At 37.9% G+C, this 24,359-nt stretch overlaps 2 protein-coding genes across 2 annotated transcripts in view; both read left to right on the top strand.

Moving 5' to 3' along the window:
• The window catches only part of LOC127836095 (uncharacterized), a 198,551-nt gene that overhangs the window by 36,610 nt on the left and 137,582 nt on the right, over positions 1-24,359 (top strand). The window lies entirely within an intron of this gene.
• LOC127835947 (uncharacterized) lies at positions 690-23,410 on the top strand. The gene is made up of 6 exons (XM_052362367.1): positions 690-840; positions 2,762-2,835; positions 3,997-4,080; positions 18,145-18,218; positions 18,981-19,035; positions 21,324-23,410. Exons 1-6 carry the CDS (start codon positions 690-692, stop codon positions 21,324-21,326), a joined length of 441 nt encoding a protein of 146 aa, XP_052218327.1. The 3' UTR covers positions 21,327-23,410.

The raw sequence follows: 24,359 nt of genomic DNA on the forward strand, positions 1-24,359 counted from the left end.
CCACAATCAATGTTTTACAGAATTAGACAGTTTTACAGAATTAGACAAGTCAGATTTTGTGTAAATTTAAGCTTTTTAGTAATCTATTTTCTCTTGGATAGTTCAAGGGATTTCATGTAAACTTAACATAAATTCCCGTTTGGTATAGAAAAAATGTGAAGGAACTGTCTGACAAAAACAATTAAGGTTAAGTTTGCTGTTGTCCAACAGCTCTCATGAACGCAAAGTGGTTGAGATGACATTTTTTGGTAAGTCTATATCTGATGTGTGTCTTGCGTCATCAACAATTAGCTTTTAAAACTTTTTTTACCTTATTCTCACTCAAACTGGATCAAACTTGGTAGACTATATATGTTAACAATATATAGGTCCAGTTAAATCTGGTGAAAATGTGCCTCCCCCCAACAAAAAACAAAACAAGCAACAACAACTTCTTACCACTTTTGCAGCCACGTTTATGACTCAATCTTGCTGACACTTTGTCAGCATTTTATTCTTTACAATATATGGGCCTTTCTCTGTGAAAAAGGGGTTCAATGCACAGGCTAATAAGAAATGACACTTTCCGCTTTTATGATATGTTTTGTTTATTTGTTTACAGAAAGTCTCTGCTCAGCAAAAATCAAGTTTAGGCGGAAAGTGTTGTCCCTGATTAGCCTGCACAGGCTAATATGGGAAACACTTTACGCATGTCATGCATTAAACCACTTGAGCGCGGCTCATATGGGATATTTTCAAATCTTGTGTTGGACATTTCAGTTGCTCAAAAGGAGGAGAAAGCTTTCCAGGAACACAGACACAGGAACACCCAGACTTCATTTAACTATGTGGGAACTGTTGGTAAGTAATTGCTTTGTACCTAGTCATTTTCAAATTTTCTGTAAGCATCCCTATACACAGCATTCTTACCTTTTTTGATACAAAATGAGTCAATTTTTCCACATTATTTAGTTTTACATTAACTACAGCCTTTAAGAAACAAAGAAATATAAACATCAATTTGATAGACTTTTAAAAGAAATTTGAAGTTGACAATACGATTCATCTTAATCATTTTATATGTAATTCCAATAATGTTATGGTACTAACATAAAAAAAGCCAATGTGTGGGGCTATATAAGTTGTTACCACCAATCATAATTCGAACTCATTGACTTACCATGTGCATTCCTGAAACTCACCTGATACTTGCTATGACCTTTTACAAAAAGGTTGTGCAATAAGAAGAAGAATCCTTGGGACTTAATGTGTTTGTGCTGAAAAAACTTTTGTTCTTATGTTTCTCATAAGACATCTGAGATAAACATGAGGTTTTTGTGAGCAGCTGTTAAATTAGTGAACTTTTATCATTAATAGTGTGCAATCATTGAACACGTGATATATTGACATTTTTCTTTCTTGGGATAGTTAATAGCACTATAATGTCATTATATGTGGTAACAAGCGACAACTTTTAATAAAGAATTGCAATGAAATTACTTTTTCATATGCTTATTGACAGGGTTTTACAATAGAAGGTATATAAAAAACCTCATTCAAAGAATCTTACTGAAATATTTTAACACTAGTGTATTGAGTAAATATGTAGTATCTAGTGATAGTGGGTCCTTTAGTCATATTATTATGATTTATCGCTTTCCTATCAAAATGTGTAGTATCTATAACATTACTCTTTGACAGTTGAATGGAAATGCATTTAAAAATGTAATACTGCAGTAATCATAATGAGAACTGATTGGTTTACAATGGAGTAGAGAAATTAAAGTTATATATTATGGGCATCTAACAGTTTATTGGTGTCTATCACAACCGTTGATTATGTTTGGTGTTTTCACTTCATATACACGTATATTTGATAATGCAGCATCAACATATCTTGGAAAGAGAAAAACAATGCATCTGAATATCAACCGTACTTTTGTTTGACAACTGATCATGCATGAACAATGTGAACCTAAATTTAGTTTTAGTGCATATTCGTTCATACGACACAAAGACAAACTTTTATTTTACGGATCATTTCGGCTTAGAAGACTGGGTGAGTCATGTAAGATATTGAATATAAAATATATTTTCAATAAACAACTGGTAGCAAGATGAGATGCAGATCTTTGGTCAGTTACCATATTTTAACTAACTGTTTTGACCTGTTAATTCTTTTCAGCTCAATTCAACAGTGAAAAATGCCCATAATATCACTTTAATTATGTAAACTATTAAATTATACATATGTGCTTGTCCATAATTAAAACCATCATTAATCGCGTTACAGGTGTTGTTGGTATAAGCCCATTCCAACATATTTTGTTTATGCATGCAGGTGCCCATTTATGTTTATTTCATTTGAATCATTTAATAAGCACACAACACATTATTGTGCTCTGACTGGTTTAAAAATAAATATAAAAAATATGATATAATGCTACACTGTGGATTTTGGTCATTACTTCAGGTTTTGTCATTGGAGGGCTCACATTAGCCTCGCTATGTTTAAATGGGGTTTAATACATGTGGATGAAATATAGAACCAGATGAGCCTGTGCAGTATTCATAGGCTAATCAGGGACGACATTTTTACTTTCATCTTTGTATTTTATTTGAAGGAAGTCTCTTCTCAGCAAAAACTGCAGTCTAGGGTGAAAGCTTTGTCCCATATTAGCATGTGTGGACTGCACAGGCTAATGTGGGACGACACTTAATGCCTAAGCATTATGTCCAGTTTCCACAGAGTCAGGCTTACATGTTTGTCGTTGTTTTGTAGGTGGAGGCCAAGTGAGTCAGCTAGAGTCTCGCAGTCATCTCGTGCAGGGCTCGCCAAATAAAGTACAGCGCCAGGTATTGTACAATATTTTGTTGGTTTATTTTCTTGCAGTCATCATGTGCAGACCTCAATAAATGAAGAACAGCACTGCCGCAAGGTATTTTGCTATGTCTTGTGGGTTCATTTTGTTGGTCTCGCTGTGGGAAAATGCATTCACGTGCAGATTACACTTTGCAGTCTGAACAGGCTTATAGAGGACATCACTTTTCACCTGAACTGGATTTTTTGACAAGGCTTTCTTTAAAGCGGGTATATACGATTTTGTCAAATATTTAAGTATTTATATAAAATGTATAAAAAAACTTATTTTATATATATTTCAATATTAATTAAAATAAAAGTTAAGAAGAACATGTGTCGAAAAATGCGAAATAAGCCAGTTCTTTAATTCTGAAATTGAAAACGGCTGTACAGCCGAATTCGCCAGCATGTATACCATACATGTACGATGTGAATCTAAACTTAGTTTAACGGTTTATTTGAATTCCTGCAACGATCTCTATTCATACGACACACGAACACTAACTCCGATCCTAATACAAAGATGAATGCTTCGGTTATTGTAGGAAAATATGTACGTCACAATCGGCTCGGGGCGCTAATTTTTCTTTGCTGCATTTTATGAAATTCAGCTTTAATGTATAATTTTTCTTGCCTATATTGTGTTATTGTAACATATTTTATCAATATATTACAATTAAACACATTATAAAAAATCGTATATACCCGCTTTAAAGGGAAAGTACCCTAAAATCGGAAAGTGTCTTCCCTGATTCCTATTTTTGGTATGAACAGGCATATTTGGGACAAAACATTACGCACATGCAATAAGCCCCGTTTTCCCAGAGTATGGCTTGATTCATCATTTTATTGATAAAGGCTCGCAAATAAGTTTTCAAAAATCCTATTTCATTAATGCAAACTCAAAGAAATTATTTACCAATTTCTTGAAAGTTATAGATGTGTTTGCTGAAATTTGTTATGTTTTGAAATAGGTAAGCAGTATTGTTTGTGTTGAGTTTTATTGTTATTTAGTTTTTCCGTCTTGTACTTCGGGTTAAGCTTCATCTCATATATTTTTGTTTTCTTGGAACAAAATTGTCTTTATTTTTATGTATTTCTTTAAAGCGATTGCCTTACAAAATTTCTCATATATTGCTGTGTATTATTTTAAGCTACAACATCAACAACGGAAATCCATTGTAAAGAAAAAAGAGGAAGAAGACATTGAGAAACATAAAGCCAAACAAAGAGCAGTGGTAAGATTGCTTATCAGGGCATTATTTTGCAGTTGTTTGAAAACATGCCTTTTTTGAAAATTGTTCATGTCTTGATAATTTATTCTAATATATCAGTTAATCAAGCAAACTGTAATGTCTTATGTGTTAGTATTCCTTAAAAAAACTTGGCATCTTATTTTCAAATCAAATTGAATTTAATGTAGTGATTTATTTTTTTCCAACAAAAGGGAAGTAGTGTTGTGCAAAAACAATGCAGTCAAAAATATGTTTTATGTAAGCTTATTCAGTATTTTGCTGCATACTGCCAATTTATACATCTTATGTACATATTATAGATTTATCACATGCTATACCCTGTTCCCCATGTAATACAACCATTTTATATTTTTTAGCTCACCTGAGCGATAGCTCAAGGTGAGCTATTGTGATCACTCAGCGTTCGGCGTCCGTCCGTCCGTCCGTCCGTCTGTAAACAATTTGTAAACATCTTCTTCTACTAAACCATTGAGCGAATTTCAACTAAATTTCATGTGGAGCATCCCTAGGTCATGGGACAAAATAATTGTTAAAAAAAATTTGATCACATAACCAAGATGGCCGCCATGACCATATATGGTAAAACCCTTAAAAAATCTTCTTGTCAGAAACCGCTCATCAGATTTTCAAAAAATTTCACAGGGATGACCTTTGAAGGCTCCCCTGAAAAAGTTGTTCAAAGAAATTTGATTCGTCAAAAAACATGGTCGCAGGAGCTCGTTGAACTTTGCATGTTTATTCGTTTTTGCCTATTTTGTGAAAACTTTCGAAAATCTTCCACATTTTTAGTCCGATCCTTTCCAAATTTGCACAGTGTCTTTATATCAATGAGGACACGAACCCTACAAAAAAAATGAGCATTATTGGTCCATGAAGTACAGAATTACCTCCCCTTGAATTGAGAAAAATGGTGGTTTATGCAATGAAGTCCAAATTTTTCATCCAATTCTTTCCAAACTTGTAAGGATTTAGCATGGTTCAAACAAGGGAAACAACTACGGTTTATGCATGTTCTTTTTATTACAGATTTGCCTCCCTTTAATTCATTCAAAATCTCATTTTACAGCAGAGATTCCAAATCTGACCTGTAAATGAGCCCCATATTTACTGCCAGTGCTAGGTTACCTTTTCCCATTTGATCATTCTTAAGTATTGGTCTTGTAATGCTGCTACTGCTACTACTACTACTACTACTTCTACTACTACTACTACTACTACTACTACTACTACTACTACTACTACTACTACTACTACTACTACTACTACTACTACTTCTACTACTACTACTACTACTTCTACTACTACTACCACTACTACTACTACTACTACTACTACTACTACTACTACTACTACTACTACTACTACTACTACTACTACTACTACTACTACTACTAGTACAACTACTACTAGTACTACTACTACCACCACCACCACCACCACCACCACCTACATCACCACCACCACCACCACCACGTCTACTATTACTACTTCTACTACTACTGCCACTACCACTACTACTTTTACTACTACTACTACTGCTACTACTACCACTACTACTACTATTACTACTACTACTACTACTACTTCTACTACTACCACTACTACTACTACTACTTCTACTACTACTACTACTACTACTACTACTACTACTACTACTACCTACTACTACTACTACTACTACTACAGCGACTATTACTACTACTACTACTACTACTACTACTACTACTACCACTACTACTACTACTACTACTACTACTACTACTACTACCACCACCACCACCCACCACCACCACCACCACACACCACCACCACCACCACCACCACCACCACCACCACCACCACCACCACCATTCACAGTGACAAAAATGTATTCACACAATGGCTGCTACTACAACTTATAGCCCATATAGGGGGGCATGCATGTTTTACAAACAGCCCTTGTTTCTATGGGATTTTAACCACAACTGTTCATGTTTATCTCCGACACATATTTTTAGGTCACCTGTCATGAAGTGACACGGTGAGCTTATGTGATCGTGTGATGTCCGGCGTCCGTTGTGCGTGCCTGCGTTTGTCCGTGCGTCCGTCCGTCAACAATTTGTTTGTGTAGACAGTAGAGGTCACAGTTTGCATCCAATCTTGATGAAATTTGGTCAAAATGTTTATCTTGATGAAATCCGGTTTGGGATTGTATTTGGGTCATCTGGGGTCAAAAACAAGGTCACTAGGTCAAATAATAGAACAACCTTCTGTAGACAATAGAGGTCACAGTTTTCATCCAATCTTTTTGAAATTTGGTCAGAATGTTTATCTTGATGAAATCTGGGTTGGGATTTTATTTGGGTCATCTGGGGTCAAAAACATGGTCACTAGGTCAAATAATAGAAAAACCTTGTGTAGACATTAGAGATCACAGTTTTCATCCAACCTTTATGAAATTTGGTCAGAATTCTTGATGAAATCTGGGTGGGATTGTATTTGGGTCATCTGGGGTAAAATCTAGGTCAAATAAATAGAAAAACCTTGTGTTGACAATAGAGGTCACAGTTTTCATCCAATATTTATGAACTGTGGTCAGAATGTTTATCTTGATGAAATCTGGATTGGGATTGTATTTGGGTCATCTAGAGTCAGGAACTAGGTCACTAGGTCAAATCATAGAAAAACATTGTGTAGACAATAGAGGTCATAGTTTTCATCTGATCTTAATGAGTCAGGTGAGCGATTCAGGGCCATCATGACCCTCTTGTTTATATTACTCATGTGTAATACAACATTTTTAAGCGTTTTCATTGGCTCAGTTTTTGTTTATTGACCAATCGCGTTTTGTTATTTTGCTGAAATGACATTGCAACGTCAAATGACATCACAAAATGCAAACAACATTCGGGATTTATCATTATGTTAGCGTAAATATTTATTTAATTTGCTCATTTAAAAACATGTGATAAAAAAGATCTGACACTCGTTGTCATAGCATACCATATTTTATTAAACTCGTCCAGGATATTCGTTAGTAAGCTCGCCAAAGGCTCGCTTACTAACAAAATTCCTGAAATCGTTTAATAAAATATGATATGATATGACAACTCATGCCAGATCCTATATATATTTAAACAGAAATACACATGCTTTAGGATTTGCTGCATTTATAGCTTGGTTTTCCCTTTGGCTGTTTTTAGCTCCACTGGCCAGAGGCCAGCGGGGCTTATGTCATAGTCCTGTGTCCGTCGTGCGTGCGTCTGTGCGTTAACTTTTTCTTTAAACATCTTCTCCTAAAGTGCTGGTCCAATTCTGATGAAATTTCTCAGGAATGTTCCTTGGGTGAACTTCTTTCAAATTTGTTCAAATTATGCCCCTGGGGTCAAATTTGACCCCGCCCCAGGGGTCACAATATTAAAAATTTGCTGATATAAGGCCTATTTACTGAAAACTTTCAAAATCTTCTCGTCCATAACCATTGGGCCTAGGTTTATCAAATTGTGTATGTAGAGACATCTAATAGTCCTCTACCAAATTTCTACAAATTATGGCCCTGGGGTCAAATTTGACCCTGTCCCGGGGGTCACAAAATTGAACAAATGCTTGTATAAAGCCTTTTTTGTGGAAACTTTAAAAATCTTCTTGTCCATAACCGTTGGGCCTAGGGCTATCAAATTCGGTATGTAGTGGCATTTAATAGTTCTCTACTTAGTTTTTTCAAATTATGCCCCTGGGGTCAATTTTGACCCTTCCCCGATGGTCACAAAAATGAACATATGCCTAATAAATCCTCGGCCCGCGAAATCTCTCCGCATTTTACACTGGTAGATTCTTCCTAAGCATTTTTAAAACGAGCGGTATAATTGGCTGTCGTTTCCCAATCTTCCAATTAAAATCGGTTTCATAAAATGTGTTTGGTATTTCGTATGCAAATGGCGCCGTTGTGAAGCGAAAATAAAGATTATTGAAATGACAAACATCAATCGAATTAACGACTGACATCATATAGTTTGATATGAATAATGAAATGTGTTTGTCAACGAAAAAGACTACGTTTTAGATACAAGAAACACATATTTTGTTTAGATATGTGCACAGTGGATTTGTGTCACGGAAACCAGTGTTTCTGTTTGCAATGTAGTGTTTTTACGGTTAGCTCTTTGTGGGGTTCGTCAACAACTACAGCAATTACTAGCAACGACAAGATACTAAACTACTCACATGGGCATCAACTGGAATGCTCGTCAGGATGGCACCAATCGTCCTCGTCGTCTTCGAGGGAACTCGTCGGCTATACTCGTCGGCTATACTCGTCGACTCGGCGGGTGGACACTCGTCGGCTACGGCTCGTCTCGTCGGTTGCACGTCACAGAATGGAACTTATACATGTACTTATACATGTACTTCTGGAAATACACCTCCAGGCAAATACGTACTTAAACACACAGTCACCGGCTTACATACACATATACTTCTAGGAATACACTTCCAGGGAAATGCCTGTCATTTACACAATCACAGGCAACTCACAGACTCACATACACAGTCACAGACTCACTTATATCTTCTGGGAATGGCCTTCCAGGTAAATACGTGTTGAACACACATACAATACAATATAATACAATATAATACAATATAACCTATACTCAGGCTCACAATTACTCACTCAGGCTCACAATTACTCCAAGCAATACTCAGCTTGGGAAAATACGTCTACTCGCATCAGTCACCCGTGCATAAGAGACCGTACAAACTCGTGCTGCCCAGCATGCACTATTCCGATTTGTCGCTGGTTCCCAATCACGAGGTATGTGCGCATTTTGTAGACCGGGCACCGGCACAACACTCCTCCCACTTTTGTCCTTTTGGGACGACGCCACACAGCGAAGGAATCGTACCGGCGCCACCGATGAAGTAATAGTGCCCCTTGCGTAAGCACCTTGACCCAACTCCCCTAAGTCAGGCATAGCTTTCGTCCGACCTCTCTTTTGGCACAACGCCTGCCATAAACCACAACTAAAGTTAATGCATCTCCATTAAATGACCATTTGTGTTTAGCACCTTCGCACAAATATGAACGCATATGAGCCTTAATCTTTGTTAATAAAGAGTTAAAAATAAAAGTTCATAATAAGGCCCGGTAACTCTTGCTCCTTTTCTTGTCTGCACAATAATTGGACAAGTGTACCCACCTTCCAAACTATTTTCACAAATTTTAAGAAATAAAATAACTGCATACAAATACATCTCCTCGCAGCCCAAATGAGAAGGCCTACGCCCTCTTCATGTGACTGCATAATATACAATAAAAATCCTCTTGGTTATATTACAATAAAAATCACAAGAAATTTAACTTTCTAAGGTAATAAAAATCCTCTCGGATATATTAAAATAAAAATCACAAGAAATGTAATTTTCTAAGGTACTACAAATGCGTTAAAATAATATCTAAGTGACAAAAAGGTTAAACATATAAGAATAAAAATAATCTTATTTTTGTCCAAATAATACATATAATTGCTTTTAATTTTATATAGAGAACGTACATTTTGCAACATAATCATTGACATTCTATGGAGGAAAAGACAACTAAAATAAAACTATTGTACCCACTACATTCCTCCCACTTTTCTCCTCTTGGGCCGCCGCCCTACGGTCACACCCAAGGCAGAAGAGACAGAGACTCAAATGGGACCATGATCCCCCTCCCGCATGCACGGGACTGCCTTTGCCCAGCGGGGTACATACAGACCGCTGCATTCTAGCGGTTAGTGACCAATATGTTTCTTGCATAAGAAAATTTCCATCACATTAGTAAATAAAAAAAACATTATTGTCGGCTATCGTCCGACAATTGCTTAATCAAGAAAAAACATTCTTGTTGGCTTTCGTCCAACAAGTACAGTCACTTATGTATTAGAATGTGGAGATCACACTGAGAAATAATGTACTTTACAAAAATAAAAACAAAATAAAAGTGTACATGCACCGGGAAACAACTCCGGCCATTCAAAAAATTAAAGTGACGCTACGAGACAGTTGCCGTCAAGCACGGTCACACACAAATTTAAAAAGACCTGCAAATATTGTTTAAAAAAACAACTCCGGGAAATACCACTTCCGGACAACAGTATTGAGTGTGACAGTGTTCGTCAAGCACTGTCACCTATAAAAAACAAACTCATGCGACAAAATTCTACGACATTGCTCGGCATATGGTTGGTAGAAAAGAAATTCATTTATAGAAAATTACGGAAATAAATAACATGATACAGCAATGACGAAGTGATTGAAGTTAGATCGACTCACAAATCTTAACATGGAAGGATAAAAGGTGACGGAGGTGCCAAGACTGGGATATTGCAGGGGAAACCGGGTTCCTATTCACCATCTGCGTAGTTACCACATCCGATGGTGCGGTGTGACAGCGGTCGTCCGACAATGTCCGACAATGTCACACCCGACCATAAGGAGAAAAAAAAAACCAACATACTTCACGGGAAATAATCAAACACATCCGTGACTGTGCAAAGCACTTCTTAGCGCGGTAATACAAAAATTACAGGAAGTTAAGCGCGGACGGCACAATATAATTTGGGACGACACTTTATGCCTATTCATTAAACCCCCATTTCGCAGAGCACTGCTCAGATTAATTTCACTTTTATAGTTCCAACAATATTGCAATAAAAGACTGGGCTTAAACTGAGACAATAGGACATATATATATATATTCAAAACAATCTAATCAAACTAATCAAAATGTTTAAGAGAACTATTACTTTTATACACCGCGTACTTCATGTAATATTCATAACAACAGTTTTTACTACTACTACTACTACCACTACTACTACTACCACTACTACTACTACTACTACTACTACTACTACTACTACTACTACTACTACTACTACTACTACTACTACTACTACTACTACTACTACTGCTGCTGCTGCTTTTAGTGTTACTACTAGAGATACTCCGCGTACACCGTAATACGTTATCAACACCGCGAAAAGAATGTGACTGCAACTTTACTGTATTTTTTAAAATTGGGGGTCTTTTGTATTTTGCATTGTTTTCCTAGTTTTACTAACAATTAACCTCGCCATTTACAATTTTAGGCGGTACAGATTTTGGAAGTTAGACGCTCTGGTGGTCGCCAACCTAATTTCCACCGCTGGGACCGCTCCCAGCGGCGAGAACTAGAGGGTCGCCACCCTTTGGAACCACGCCTAACAAGTCTTCGAACACCACCTTCCCAGCTGTCATCTGGGGTAACTCGGCATCCGCATGCGCCGCCCTTACGGCGGTCACACGCGGCAACTTCTGTCGCCCGTCTGACAGGTATTGACCTTCCGGTGGCCGGAGTAGTATCAACAGCTTTTCGTTGGGCTATTTTGGCCCCCACTTGGTCGGCCCTGTCGGTCGCCATGCTTTTAGCCGCCTCCGCAGACTGAACCGCAACGCGCTGCACGCGAAATTCATCATCGCACACAGGATCTCCATGGTATCCTTCAGTGTTCTCGCAAATGACCATCCTTGGATCACTGACGACATCTGGCACTGTTGGCAGCACCAAGGGAACTGCATCGTGCACGTCCTTGGCATGCTGCACCTTCATGCAGAACTGGGAAACCGGACCTAGCTGGTTTACATGATCCACTTCCGGTTGGCCCAACTGCTTAGTCGTCGCAGCTACCACAACGGGCTCCTTCTCCTTATGGTTGGGCAAGGACATGGCATGGAAATGTCCCCAGTTGGAACCATATCTGCCGCGATACGATCCCTCAGGGCGGACTTTTGAATTTTGGTTCCGATGCCCACGTGCACCTCCGCCACCCGCACCCGCAGGATACATAACCTGGCGTTGGTCGTTGTACCACCGGTTCCGGACCTTCCCTGGGTAGGAGCACTCCACAGGGTATTCGGCATAGCCTTTTTTATTTCGAAACGGCTTACCCGGTTGTCGGACAAAGGGATCAACGGCCGAACTTCCAAAAGAGTTTGACAATCTCTTCACAGTATCCAGCAACTTCTCGACCACCTGGGTCAATTTGTCGACCGCCGACACACTGACCTCATCCGCAATGGGTGCTTTCTTCACCTCATGAACCCACATTGACTCTTCTTGCTCAGTCTCCTGGGTATACCGCGGAGCCGCGGCGCAAGCCGACTGAACATGGCTATATATCTTCAGCATGTTCATCGCATCTCCCATAGATGTTGGTAACTGCAGACTAACATGCTTGCCGGCCTCCTCGTCAATCAAACCGTGACAAAACTTCGTCACTGCCTGTTCAGCGGCGTATGCATAGGGCAGATCACGAAACGCCGCTGTTGCCAGCTTCAGCGCCCGATCTGACCAATTGTCTATGGACTCGCCTACTTCCTGATAGGCAACGTGGAAACGGCCCTGCGCGGTGGCGGTAAGCTCCCTGGCGCCAAAACGCTCCTGCAGTCGCTGCATTAGCTCTGCGTAAGGTACCGTCCCTCTCCCTTCGGTAAGCAATGCATAGAAATCGACCGCCTTTCCTGTCAAACACCAACCAAGGCAATCGGCGCATTCTGCGTCAGACCAATCTTGCACCCTTGCGTAGCGCTCAAACTTGCTCTGAAAAACAAACCAATTGCTCTGTCCATCATATAGCAGGCTCTTAGGCAATTTTGTCAGAACATCCCGATCTTTCTATGTCGGGGGAATACTTGGGCCAGGAGGGTTGCTTGGTCCGGGCAAATTATTGAAAACCGGTGCATTGCTGGGTATGGGAATAGTGATGGTAGATGGAATTGGGACAGGTAGACCATTCGGAGCAAGAGGGCCCTTTGAGGCACGATGGGATCCCGTAGGCCCATTGTCCCTACTCTGGGGCAAACCTAACAAAGGGGGCGGGGCGGGGACGCTTGATGCGACATTAAACGGTTTCGGTATGCTTGTCATCATATTGTCCGGCTGTAACAACAGACGCTTTGGGAGCAAAGGCTTTGCAATCTGGGGAAGAAAATCGTCCCATTGAGCTACGTCCGCCTCAAGAGCCGAAAGTTGGGCTTCTAGTTGGGCCCTCTCGTGATCCTGACTTACCGACTCCTTCTCGAGCACTGACATATCTATCCACCTTTCGTGTGGGTCCATGGGCCTATTTGCGATTGACCGCCCCATTCCACCCTCCCCAACATGTTCCAACATGTTCCGCCCCATCCCCATACCCCAGGGCTTCTCTAAATAATGCGGGGTTAGTACTAAAATCCAACTCGGTCATGTCACCAAAGGTCAGCGGCCGCCCTATAATTGCCTCTAAAGTATGTGGTAACAAATTTCCCGTATTTTCCCGTATCAAAACAATGGCCTGTGCCAGTTGTCTGCCCACACCCAGAATATTGCATAATCTAGTGGGAGTGTCGTAGTTCACTCGAATTTTTCTGGGGGCTACCAGTAAAAATGGTGGGGTATATCCACTTCCCATATCCATTGTTAATTTAGAACTTTACAAGTAAATATGAAAAAGTTAAATTAATAAACAACCTAAAATAAATGGGCCGAGAAATTCTGAAATAAAAACTTTTGTATCTACTGGTAGGCAATTAAAATTTAATTGCCAAACAATTACCAATTAACAAAATCGCTATCACTGTTGTTGCTATCAATAATCAATAAAAACTGAAAGTAAGAAACACGTCGCTTTAACTTGACGTTAAGCACTAATTTCCCGGGACCCAGTTTACATTCGCAATAACACTGCTATAAAACGAATTGCCAAGGACAAAACTCGTGCGTGTAAACTTCTATTTCCTCGGACTTAAGTTACCGATATATCAGCAATTTACACTGCTATATACAACAGTCAACCAAACACGTTTTTCATGAACTGCTGCGCACAGAATACGCGCCAACTAATCACGGGAAAATTGCCAAATAAAAAAAACACGTGGCCATCCGTTGATTACACAAGCAATTACACTGTAACAAACAGCATTGGAGAATCACGTTTTTTAAGAAATATTTCACCAACTGATAACATGGTCGACGAATGCCAACAATGGAAAACAAACTACGATGCCGTCTGTTTGTTACACACTTCTTAAAATAGACGAACACTGAGTTCAACAAGTTAACAACAGAAATCACGTTTTATTAAACGAACAGTTTCTATACACTTCAAATTAAATTTGATCCGTCGATTAAAAATAAATTATGCGATGCCGATTGATTTTGCAACTAGCCTAACCGTTAAACACAATTTTCACTGAGGTCCCCCGTTGGGCGCTATTGTAGTGTTTTTACGGTTAGCTCTTTGTGGGGTTCGTCAACAACTACAGCAATTACTAGCAACGACAAGATACTAAACTACTCACATGGGCATCAACTGGAATGCTCGTCAGGATGGCACCAATCGTCCTCGTCGTCTTCGAGGGAACTCGTCGGCTATACTCGTCGGCTATACTCGTCGACTCGGCGGGTGGACACTCGTCGGCTACGGCTCGTCTCGTCGGTTGCACGTCACAGAATGGAACTTATACATGTACTTATACATGTACTTCTGGAAATACACCTCCAGGCAAATACGTACTTAAACACACAGTCACCGGCTTACATACACATATACTTCTGGGAATACACTTCCAGGGAAATGCCTGTCATTTACACAATCACAGGCAACTCACAGACTCACATACACAGTCACAGACTCACTTATATCTTCTGGGAATGGCCTTCCAGGTAAATACGTGTTGAACACACATACAATACAATATAATACAATATAACCTATACTCAGGCTCACAATTACTCACTCAGGCTCACAATTACTCCAAGCAATACTCAGCTTGGGAAAATACGTCTACTCGCATCAGTCACCCGTGCATAAGAGACCGTACAAACTCGTGCTGCCGAGCATGCACTATTCCGATTTGTCGCTGGTTCCCAATCACGAGGTATGTGCGCATTTTGTAGACCGGGCACCGGCACAACAGCAAATTGGGAGTTCAGTCTACTTGCGAAGTAAAACAATTTAGAAGAGGATCTTTCGAACATGGAAAAAGACAAGCATGATTTGATTTATATGATAGTGGATCTGTGTATAATCAGATTCATATGCATATTCTGCTTTATTATGTTTGTCACGATGTTCAGTTAATTGAAATAGCATTGAACTAAAGATGTGAAATGCAAGATATTGAAAGGTAAACAAATTATATATATATTAATTTAACTCAGTTTAATACATCATTAACACAAGAAGAACACTCAAGTGTGTGTGTTTATATTTAGTCCATTAACCTTGTTTGTATATAACATTTTATAAAAAAAATTGTATTGTTTTGTTTGTTTTCAAGAAATGGTTAATATTATTCTTTTATGTTAACATTCTCAAAATTCTTGTTTTATTATAGGCCATATTTATCAAATTTTTTTTGAATGACATCATTTTATGATTTATAAACAGATTGAATCCACCTTAAACAAGATGTATCTATTAAAAGTATATTCTACCAATGCTGTGAACAATCCCCTTGTTTAAAAACATGACTGCCGCTAAGTCTATTACTAGCAACCTATCAGAGAATAGGTCAGATACCTTATTTCAATATATGGCAATCCTAGTATTTTTCAAAAACAATCGCGACAGGTAACCAATGTCAGATGGAAAAAGTAGAGGAAAGTTAGGTCAAGCTAATTGTTTGTCATGATATCTCTTTAAACCTCACGCCATATGCAAGTAGTGTTGCCAAATCGCAACATCTTGATGAATTATAATTCAATTTTTTGTCTCATAAACATTTACTTTGTTTAACAAACAACCTCTACAAAGTTATCATTCCTACTGCCTTTCGGCACCTCATGAACCTGAAAAACTCGTAACTTTATGTTTCCTCAGGCAAATATCTTCTTTTTACAATAAACAATTTCTTCACCACGTTAACAATCCTGCTACACTCACTAATGCCTCAAGAATGAAGTAAAGTTCAGGTGATCTACATCATTAGGTATTTTGCATATGTAATGAACTATATAAGTAACAGAACCTTTGAAACCTACACACACTTTTTGGAATTTTGGAAAAAGATTCATGATTGAATGAAGGAACTTTCATTAATCTTGTAGAACATGCGTAGATTTGATCTTCAGCATTTAAAAATATGTGAAATAGAAAGAACGACAATATCTTTTGGAGAGATAAATGTACCTACGTTATAAGCAAAGGACCTGTGCGACAATTCCCGGACTTTTTAGTCTGTTTAGTTAACACCGTAGTAACCTTTTTCCATATATAAAAATGCTCACCCTTCCAACTTTAAGACCCCAGTGGGACGAGGGATAAAAAGAGAAAGTCACATGCATGAGTACATTTCAACCCATGCGCATTGCACGCTTTTTTTGCATAAAAAACAGTGGAGTGATACAGGGCCACCATGGCTGTCTTGTTCTCTAAATCTGTCCAGCTGAAAAACTGAATCCTTCAGTAAATGATAAAACAAAGACATTTGCTTTAATAAATTAACTATTAGTCATGGAAATATGACCCCTTTTTCTCAAGCTAAAAGATGGTTACAGTCACAGAAAAAAACATTTGTAATATCCTTATCATACCTCGCTATGATCATGAAAGTTACACATTTGAGCGACAAGATCTCTTTAGATGTTTATCAATTCATCTCATTTTAGCCCATTTTTGCAATTTACTTGGTATAAGGGTAAGGAGATTAAAGGGTTGTGAAGGGCTTTATTATGCCCCTCTTCAAGGAAGAAGGGGAATATTGTTTTGCTGGCTGTCTGTCCGTAGACCAGTCTGAATGTCGGTAGACCAGTTGGTTTCCGATGAATAACTCATCAACGAATTGACCGATTGGCTTGATACTTCACATGCGCATTGGCCTTGGACAGTAGATGACCACCCTTAATATTGGGGTCACTAGGTCAAAGGTCAAGGTCACTATCACACTAAGTGGGAAATTGTTTCTGATCAATAACTCGTCAACAAATTGACCGATTGGTTTTATATTTCACATGTGTATCGGCCTTGGGCAGTAGATGACCCCTATTGAAATTGGGTTCACCAGGTCAATGTCACTGTTACACATTAAGAATACACTCGTTTCCGATCAATAACTCGTCATCTGATTCACAATTACTCGATACTTCCCATGTTCATCTACCTTGGACAGTAGATGACCATTATTGAAATTGTGGTTACTAAGTCAAAGGTCACTATTACACACTTAGTGTTAAATTGTTTCCCATCAATAACTCGTCAACTGATTCACCAATTGGCTTGATACTTCCTATGTGCATTGGCCTTGGACAGGAGATGATCCCCATTGAAATTAGGGTCACTAGATCAAAGGTCAAGGTCAATGTAACACACTAAGTTTACAATCATTTCCCATCAACAACTTGTCAACTGATTCACCGATTGGCTTGATACTTGGCATGTGCATTGGCCTTGGACAGTAGATGACCCCTATTGGGGTCACTACGTCAAAGGTCAATGTCACTGTTCCACACCAAGTGTGAAATCGTTTCCGATCAATAACTCGTCAACTGATTCACCAATTGGCTTTATACTGTTCATGTGAATTGGCCTTGGACAGTGGAAGACCCTTTTTGAAATTGGGGACACTAGGTCAAAGGTCATGGTCACTGGCACAGTAAGTGTGAACATTGTATCTTATCAATAACTCATTAATGAATATACTGATAGGCTTGATACTTCCCATGCGTATTAGCCTTGGACAGTAGATGACCCCTATTTAAATTGGGGTCACTAGTTCAAAGCCCTGTTTGGAGGGGCATATGTCTCCGACCGCGGAAAACTTTTTTTTTCTAGAGATCAAAGGTCAGGTGACTGTTTCCAGTACTTAAACTAGAATACCGCTTATAACTGCAATTACTTATTCAAAACATTAGCTATATCAATTAGAAATTGTTTTCAAACATAAAGGACAATGTTATAATGTTTTACCTAACCTATCATGACTGTAATTTAAATTTCTCTATGACAAATCAATACGAGCCACACTGTTAAATAGAGATTTTTTTATATACATGACCTTTTCCAGGCTGAGACAAATGAGAGGCGTAAACAAGAGGAAGCAGCATCTCAACAACAACGATGGGATGAACAGAAAAGAAGGTATGTCCTGTCAGGGAAGCTGTGCATCCAGTTGATTTCTATTTTGGAATTTTCCTTTGAAATGATTGTAAATTTCAAATACGTTTCCCAATAATAAAGTGGCAGTTTTGATATTATCCGCTAGTCTGCTTATTTGCAACAAGTGATTCATTGACTATACAAAATTTAAGCAACCTAATCTTAAATACAAAATCAGATTAGAACTGTTTTCATCGCCTTGAAACGGTCACAGCTTAACCCCGATTGGCTTATAATGTTTATTAAATTTCATTATATGGCTATTGTATATTGTGTTTTATCTTTACATGTGTGGCTTGTCTACCACCTGTTATTTGTCACATTTTCAGAAGTTTGGTTGCCTGCTTGCATAGATTTCTCCTTTTTTACAAGAAAATATTGTTTTAAAGGGACCTAGGTTGTTTGCTTTGACAGAAATGACAACAGAATTATGTAATTCACATAGTTTTTTTTGTTTAATATTTTTGTTACATTCTCAATTTTTTACACAGTCTGAGATTCGATGTCATTATTATGTTTATAGTATTAAATGCAACGCTATGTACTATGCATTGACATCTCAAAGGCACCGTCCCAAATTGTATTAATTAGTGTTTGCGCTTGTCGTGTTCTTTTGTTGAATTCTCAGGCAGTGGGTCACATTTCATCAATAATGTAGTGAATTTTATAATAATCTCTTGCTGATGCAACTGGTCTTTTACTTTGTTTATATTTATATCAAGACATGTTTTCTTTCTGTTGAAGGACTAATGATGCATTCTTGCGTCGCTGGAAAATAAAGGAAACACGCCAGGTGCAGGTAGGTATACCCCGACGAAAATTTCAGCACATTTTTAATCATAGCACCGAATGTCCGATACTGTATTAAATTTTTCACAGCTCCAGATAAGCATCGTTTTATTGTGATTACGATTTGTTTTTAATGAAAAACGAAAAGAAAATCAAAATCCATCGAATCAAAACGAATTGAGATAGACAGATCCGAATTATGACCGGCCGTTTGATCGTATGGAATTTCCGAGTTCTGTGCTCCAAAAGTTAAATGCTAACGAGATATCCAATACCGGATTCGTGAAATAGTTGATTGTAACCAGTAATATTCGCATTTCGTTTCCGCTCTTCTGTTTGCAAAATTAAACAAGGCGGCTGTAAAGCGTGGACGCGTTCAAAAGAAACTTCATTCTGCGACAGCGCCAAGTATACTTGGTTTCATTTCGACGCGAGAACAATGTCCAAAGTCTATTGTTGGCAGTCTATTATCTTATATAGTGTCAACAGCGGTTGATGAGGTGGAATCGATGATCTCCAAACCCAAACATCGCGGTATCACTCAAAAACAGATCTCGGCATGGACAAATTACTTTCCCTGGTTAAAGATTGAAGGCTCGGATGCCGATATTCATTTGAAATGTTCTTCTTGTATTTAACACAATGCGGCGTCTGTCTGGGCGAGAGAAGGCTTTTAAATCCAGAAAGGGACCGGTATGCACACAGTAGCTCATGCAAAGGTCAATGGAGTTAAAAGTTTAGTTTGTTATTATATATTTTTAATTGTAAGAAAAAATACTATTTGAAGATGATGAATTTGGGAAAAAAACTTATTGCGAAAAAAATCTTGTAGTGAAAACTTATTGACCCAAAACCTTATCTGGAGCTCGAATTTTTGTGTTTATAATAACTAGAAACAGTGGCTATATTTTCAATTATAATTGGTTATGTTTTGTCAAATATTTTATAATACATTTTTGGAACACAAGCTACAAATATTATCAAGAAAGGTAATACTCTTTATTTAAAAAAAGTGTATACAAATGACGATAATGAATTGGGAAGTTATTATATTACATAACTTAATTATGCCCCCTTCAAAGAAGAGGGTACATATTGTTTTGCACATGTTGGTTGGTCGGTCGGTCTGTTGGTCGGTCGGTCCGTTCACCAGATGGTTTCCGGATGATAACTCAAGAACGCTTAGGCCTAGGATCATGAAACTTTCACAGGTACATTGATCATTACTAGCAGATCGCCCCTATTGATTTCCAGGTCACTAGGTCAACGGTCAAGGTCACAGTGACTCTAAACAGTAAAATGGTTCCCGGATGATAACTCAAGAATGCTAACGCATAGGATCATGAAACTTCATAGGTACATTGATCATGACTGGCAGATGACCTCTTTTAATTTTCAGGTCACTAGGTCAAAGGTCAAGGTCACAGTGACTCAAAACAGTTAAATGGTTTCCGGATAATAACTCAAGAATGCTTACGCATAGGATCATGCAATTTCATAGGAACATTGATCATGACTAACAGATGACCCCTATTGATTTTCAGGTCACTATGTCAAAGGTCAAGGTCACAGTGACTCGAAACAGTAAAATGGTTTCCGGATGATAACTCAGGCATAATTAGGCCTAGGATCATGAAACTTCATAGGTACATTGATCATGACTGGCAGATGACTCCTATTTATTTTCAGGTCACTAGGTCAAAGGTCAAGGTCACAGTGACAAAATACATATTCACACAATGGCTGCCGTTACAACTGACAGCCCATATTTCATTCAGTGTATGTGTGTGTCCAAAAACCTTAACCTTGGTTAAAGTATCAAAAACTTTAACCTTGGTTAAAGTTTGATACCTTTTGCAATATTGAAAATAGCAACTTCATATTTGGCATGCATGTGTATCTCACTGAGCTGCACATTTTGAGTTGTGACAAGTGAAGGCTAAGGTCATCCTTCAAGGTTAAAGGTCACATATCATTGTATTTTTCTTTCCTTAAACTTTAACCCATTTATGCCTAGTGTACTCTCCCATCCAGCTAAATGGGATCAATTTATCATGACTGGCAGATGACCCCTATTGATTTTCAGGTCAATAGGTCAAAGGTCAAGGTCACAAAGACAAAACACGTATTCACACTATGGCTTGCACTACAACTGACAGCCCATATGGGGGCATGCATGTTTTACAAACAGCCCTTGTTTGTCTAAGTTCAATAACATTTGTGCATAGCGTTAGTATTTGTAAAGCTTAAAACTTGTAGTCATCTTTACTTCCATTAAAGTATTTATATGATTATAAGTGAACAGTCAAAGGCTGCAACAAACCGTTCAGACATGGGAGAAACAGGAGACTGAGGAAAGGGAGGAGAATGATGATGAATTTGTTCAAAGAATGGGGGCAGCGAGTATGGCCGATGCTGAGGAAAACAGTGCGGATTACGCCGGGCTGTCAGTGGAGCAGAGGAAAAGACTAACCACCCTTCATGTCATGTTTCCCCAGTATCCTGTGGATTTCATTCGTGGTATTTTAGAGCAGACGAACTTTTCACTTGATGCAGCTGCGACAGTGCTAGGTGAATGACTGTGAATGACTGTGATTAACTGTGATTAACTGTGATCTGAAACAAAAGGATGCTGACTACTCTTTATGTTTATGAATGTGTTCATCAGAGGGCCTTGAATGAAAACATGTTTTGATAGGTAAAATCTCAAACAAAGGTGTCAGTAAATTCTGTAGAAAACGTGTGTCATCTGCATAAAAATCAAAGCATTTGCTTCTTCTGTAACTTGTATTTATGTTTATATGTATTGTATTGTTGTATTGTGTTATGTTTGTTATGCGCCTATATTAAAAACCATGTGTATTTTGGGAAAACCTGCGGCGGGCTGCTTACTGTCAGACTGGCTGTGTCTGGTAACTTAAACATAGAACTAGCTTGGTATTGCACTTTGGGTCCGGTCTTGCCAAGGTCAATATCACTGGATCTCAAAATAGAAAAACAGTTCCAATAAGTAATCTTAGTTCGGAACAAGGTATGAAAATTGTAATTTTAAGTATCTAATTTTAGTCCACACATGAAATTGTATTTTTGGGCAAGTCGAGGTAAGGCAAAATTCCCTTTTACTAAAAACGAACAAATTGTTTCCGCTTGATGACTTAAGTTTGGATGGAGGTGTTGCACGGAATTTGTTTGAGCATAATGCTTACATAAATAACTAGCTTGAGATGTCGTATGTGTATGCTTGGTATTCCATATGGGTCAGCCAAATAAAAATTAAGGTCACTTTTGATAAAAATAAAGCAATCAGTTTCTGCCAAATAACTTGTGTTTGATGGTACATGTATACATATATACATAGCATTGGGATTCTTTTGGAGAAGAACCAGACAATGTCACTGTTGCTATAAAGAGAACAACGATTTTCACTTAATAATTTTATAATTTTAGTTTAAATGCAGAATTGTCTTGAAAGTATGTAACTTGGTTGCTTACAACAGGCAGACCTAGCTTGGAAATGCTTTTTTTGTTGGGGGGGGGGGGCATTCGGATCAAGGTCATGGTCACTTTGATTTTTTTCTTAAAACGCAAAAAAAAATTCTGCTCAAAAGCTTAAAGTTGGATGGAGGAACTGCGGACATTGTGTATGTAGGTAGCTCGAGTGCCTGCAGAGCTTATTTAAGATTTGCACAAGTACTTGAATTAAATGAGATAAGAACGATAAAAAGTTGAAGACCTGGTTCAACAACAAAGTTATACATCCTTCACAGATAAATGTTTCACAGATCAACAAAGACGCATATGTTTTGTTACAAGTTTACAATCTTGACGATTGAATATATTTTACGGTGTGTCGAATTTCATTACTAAATAAATAATTATACTTAACGCTTTTACATGTATTTGAATCAAACTAATTGTTCGAGTTCATTGTGCTAACTTTTGTTTGCAAATAAACATACATGTTAGAGACTGCTGGATGTTTGCTCTTAAACAGGCGATTGATTTTGTTATATATACTTAACGCTGTTCGATTAGAAGTCCATGACTTGTGTAGCTCATTCTCAGAATTATATTACCACAATAAAAAATTATCGTGTCTTTACATTCTATTATCGTTGTAGTTGTTTAATGTTAATACATATAACCATTAATGAGTTTTATGGGCGTAAGTGACTCAAATTAACCGAATTCGGACAATAAACGTTTTAAGTTTATTATCAAAATGTCCATTTGTTAAGTAACCATGCAAACATATTTTTTGGTACATTTATTAAGAGTGTTGCTCCAAATATTACGTATCAGCGCTCTGTTTGATATTGTTGTTATTTATGATGTTTAGAGAAGTAATATTTACACAAGTTAATAAAATAGATAATCTATCAAAACCACAATGTTTTCTTTTTAGTTCGCCTTGGCACGAAGTGCTTAAGGTAAGCTATAGTGATAAACCTATATCCAGCGATTGATTTGGTGCGATGTCCGATATCTTGACATTATCTTAGCAGATAAGTAATCTAGATAATATGCGTCCAAATATAAAAACTGCGTTAAAACACTTTTTACCACTTAGGGGGCCACAGTTATGTCTCAACGTAATGAAACTTGGTCAGAATTTTTTATTTGAACAACATTATAAAGTATTATAGGTCGTAACGAGTCTGGGTCACAAGTTCTTAGTAAAAACCTTGATATCAGTCGAGTTTCAATGTGGGTAAAATTTCCCCAAAACATAGATCACCAGTTCAAATATTAGAAAAAACGTTGGTACCATCACAGAGGGCACAAGTATGACTCAATTAAACTTAAAAATAATGTTTATATTGGTAATATCGATGGTGACTTTTAATCTGGGCTCGAGTATTCAAAAACTATATCACCAGGTCAAATGTTAGAAGAAACGTGTACCACTCTATTAATAAAATAACCTTATGTAAAATGTAAGAGAGTTCTTATTTATATTGAGTATAGTATTGAGCATGTGTAAGTTACTGTTATTCGAGGTTCAATTAATTTAACAGCAATCGCACTGTGCGTCAAAACGTCAATACGAAATTTCTTGTCCCAGCCTTAACTTAACAATATCCCTTCCCCAAAGGTCAAGGTCACGCAGTGGTTTAAGGTCAAAGTTGGTCATCAAACAGCTTGAAAATTATTGTGGCAGCGATAACTTTTCCATATATTAATTAATTTTATAATAATTTGGTACAAATCATTGAAATGCAATTCATAGAACGACACTTTTTTAAGATTAAACTCTGGACATACATCATTTTTCGGACTGTAACTTTGTCATCAATCATGCTATTTTAAGTTAACTTACTACTTCTGACAGCA

This window comes from Dreissena polymorpha, chromosome 6 (assembly GCF_020536995.1).
Source record: "Dreissena polymorpha isolate Duluth1 chromosome 6, UMN_Dpol_1.0, whole genome shotgun sequence".
Classification (NCBI taxonomy): Eukaryota; Metazoa; Mollusca; class Bivalvia; order Myida; family Dreissenidae; genus Dreissena; species Dreissena polymorpha.

What these genes read in the sequence shown, in the direction of transcription:
- LOC127835947 (XM_052362367.1), top strand. Translation starts at nt 690, where the DNA reads ATGTCATGCATTAAACCACTTGAGCGCGGCTCATATGGGATATTTTCA. An exon ending in TAACTATGTGGGAACTGTTG is followed by an intron (nt 841 to 2,761) that starts GTAAGTAATTGC and finishes GTTGTTTTGTAG; the next exon opens with GTGGAGGCCAAGTGAGTCAG. An exon ending in CAAATAAAGTACAGCGCCAG is followed by an intron (nt 2,836 to 3,996) that starts GTATTGTACAAT and finishes TATTATTTTAAG; the next exon opens with CTACAACATCAACAACGGAA.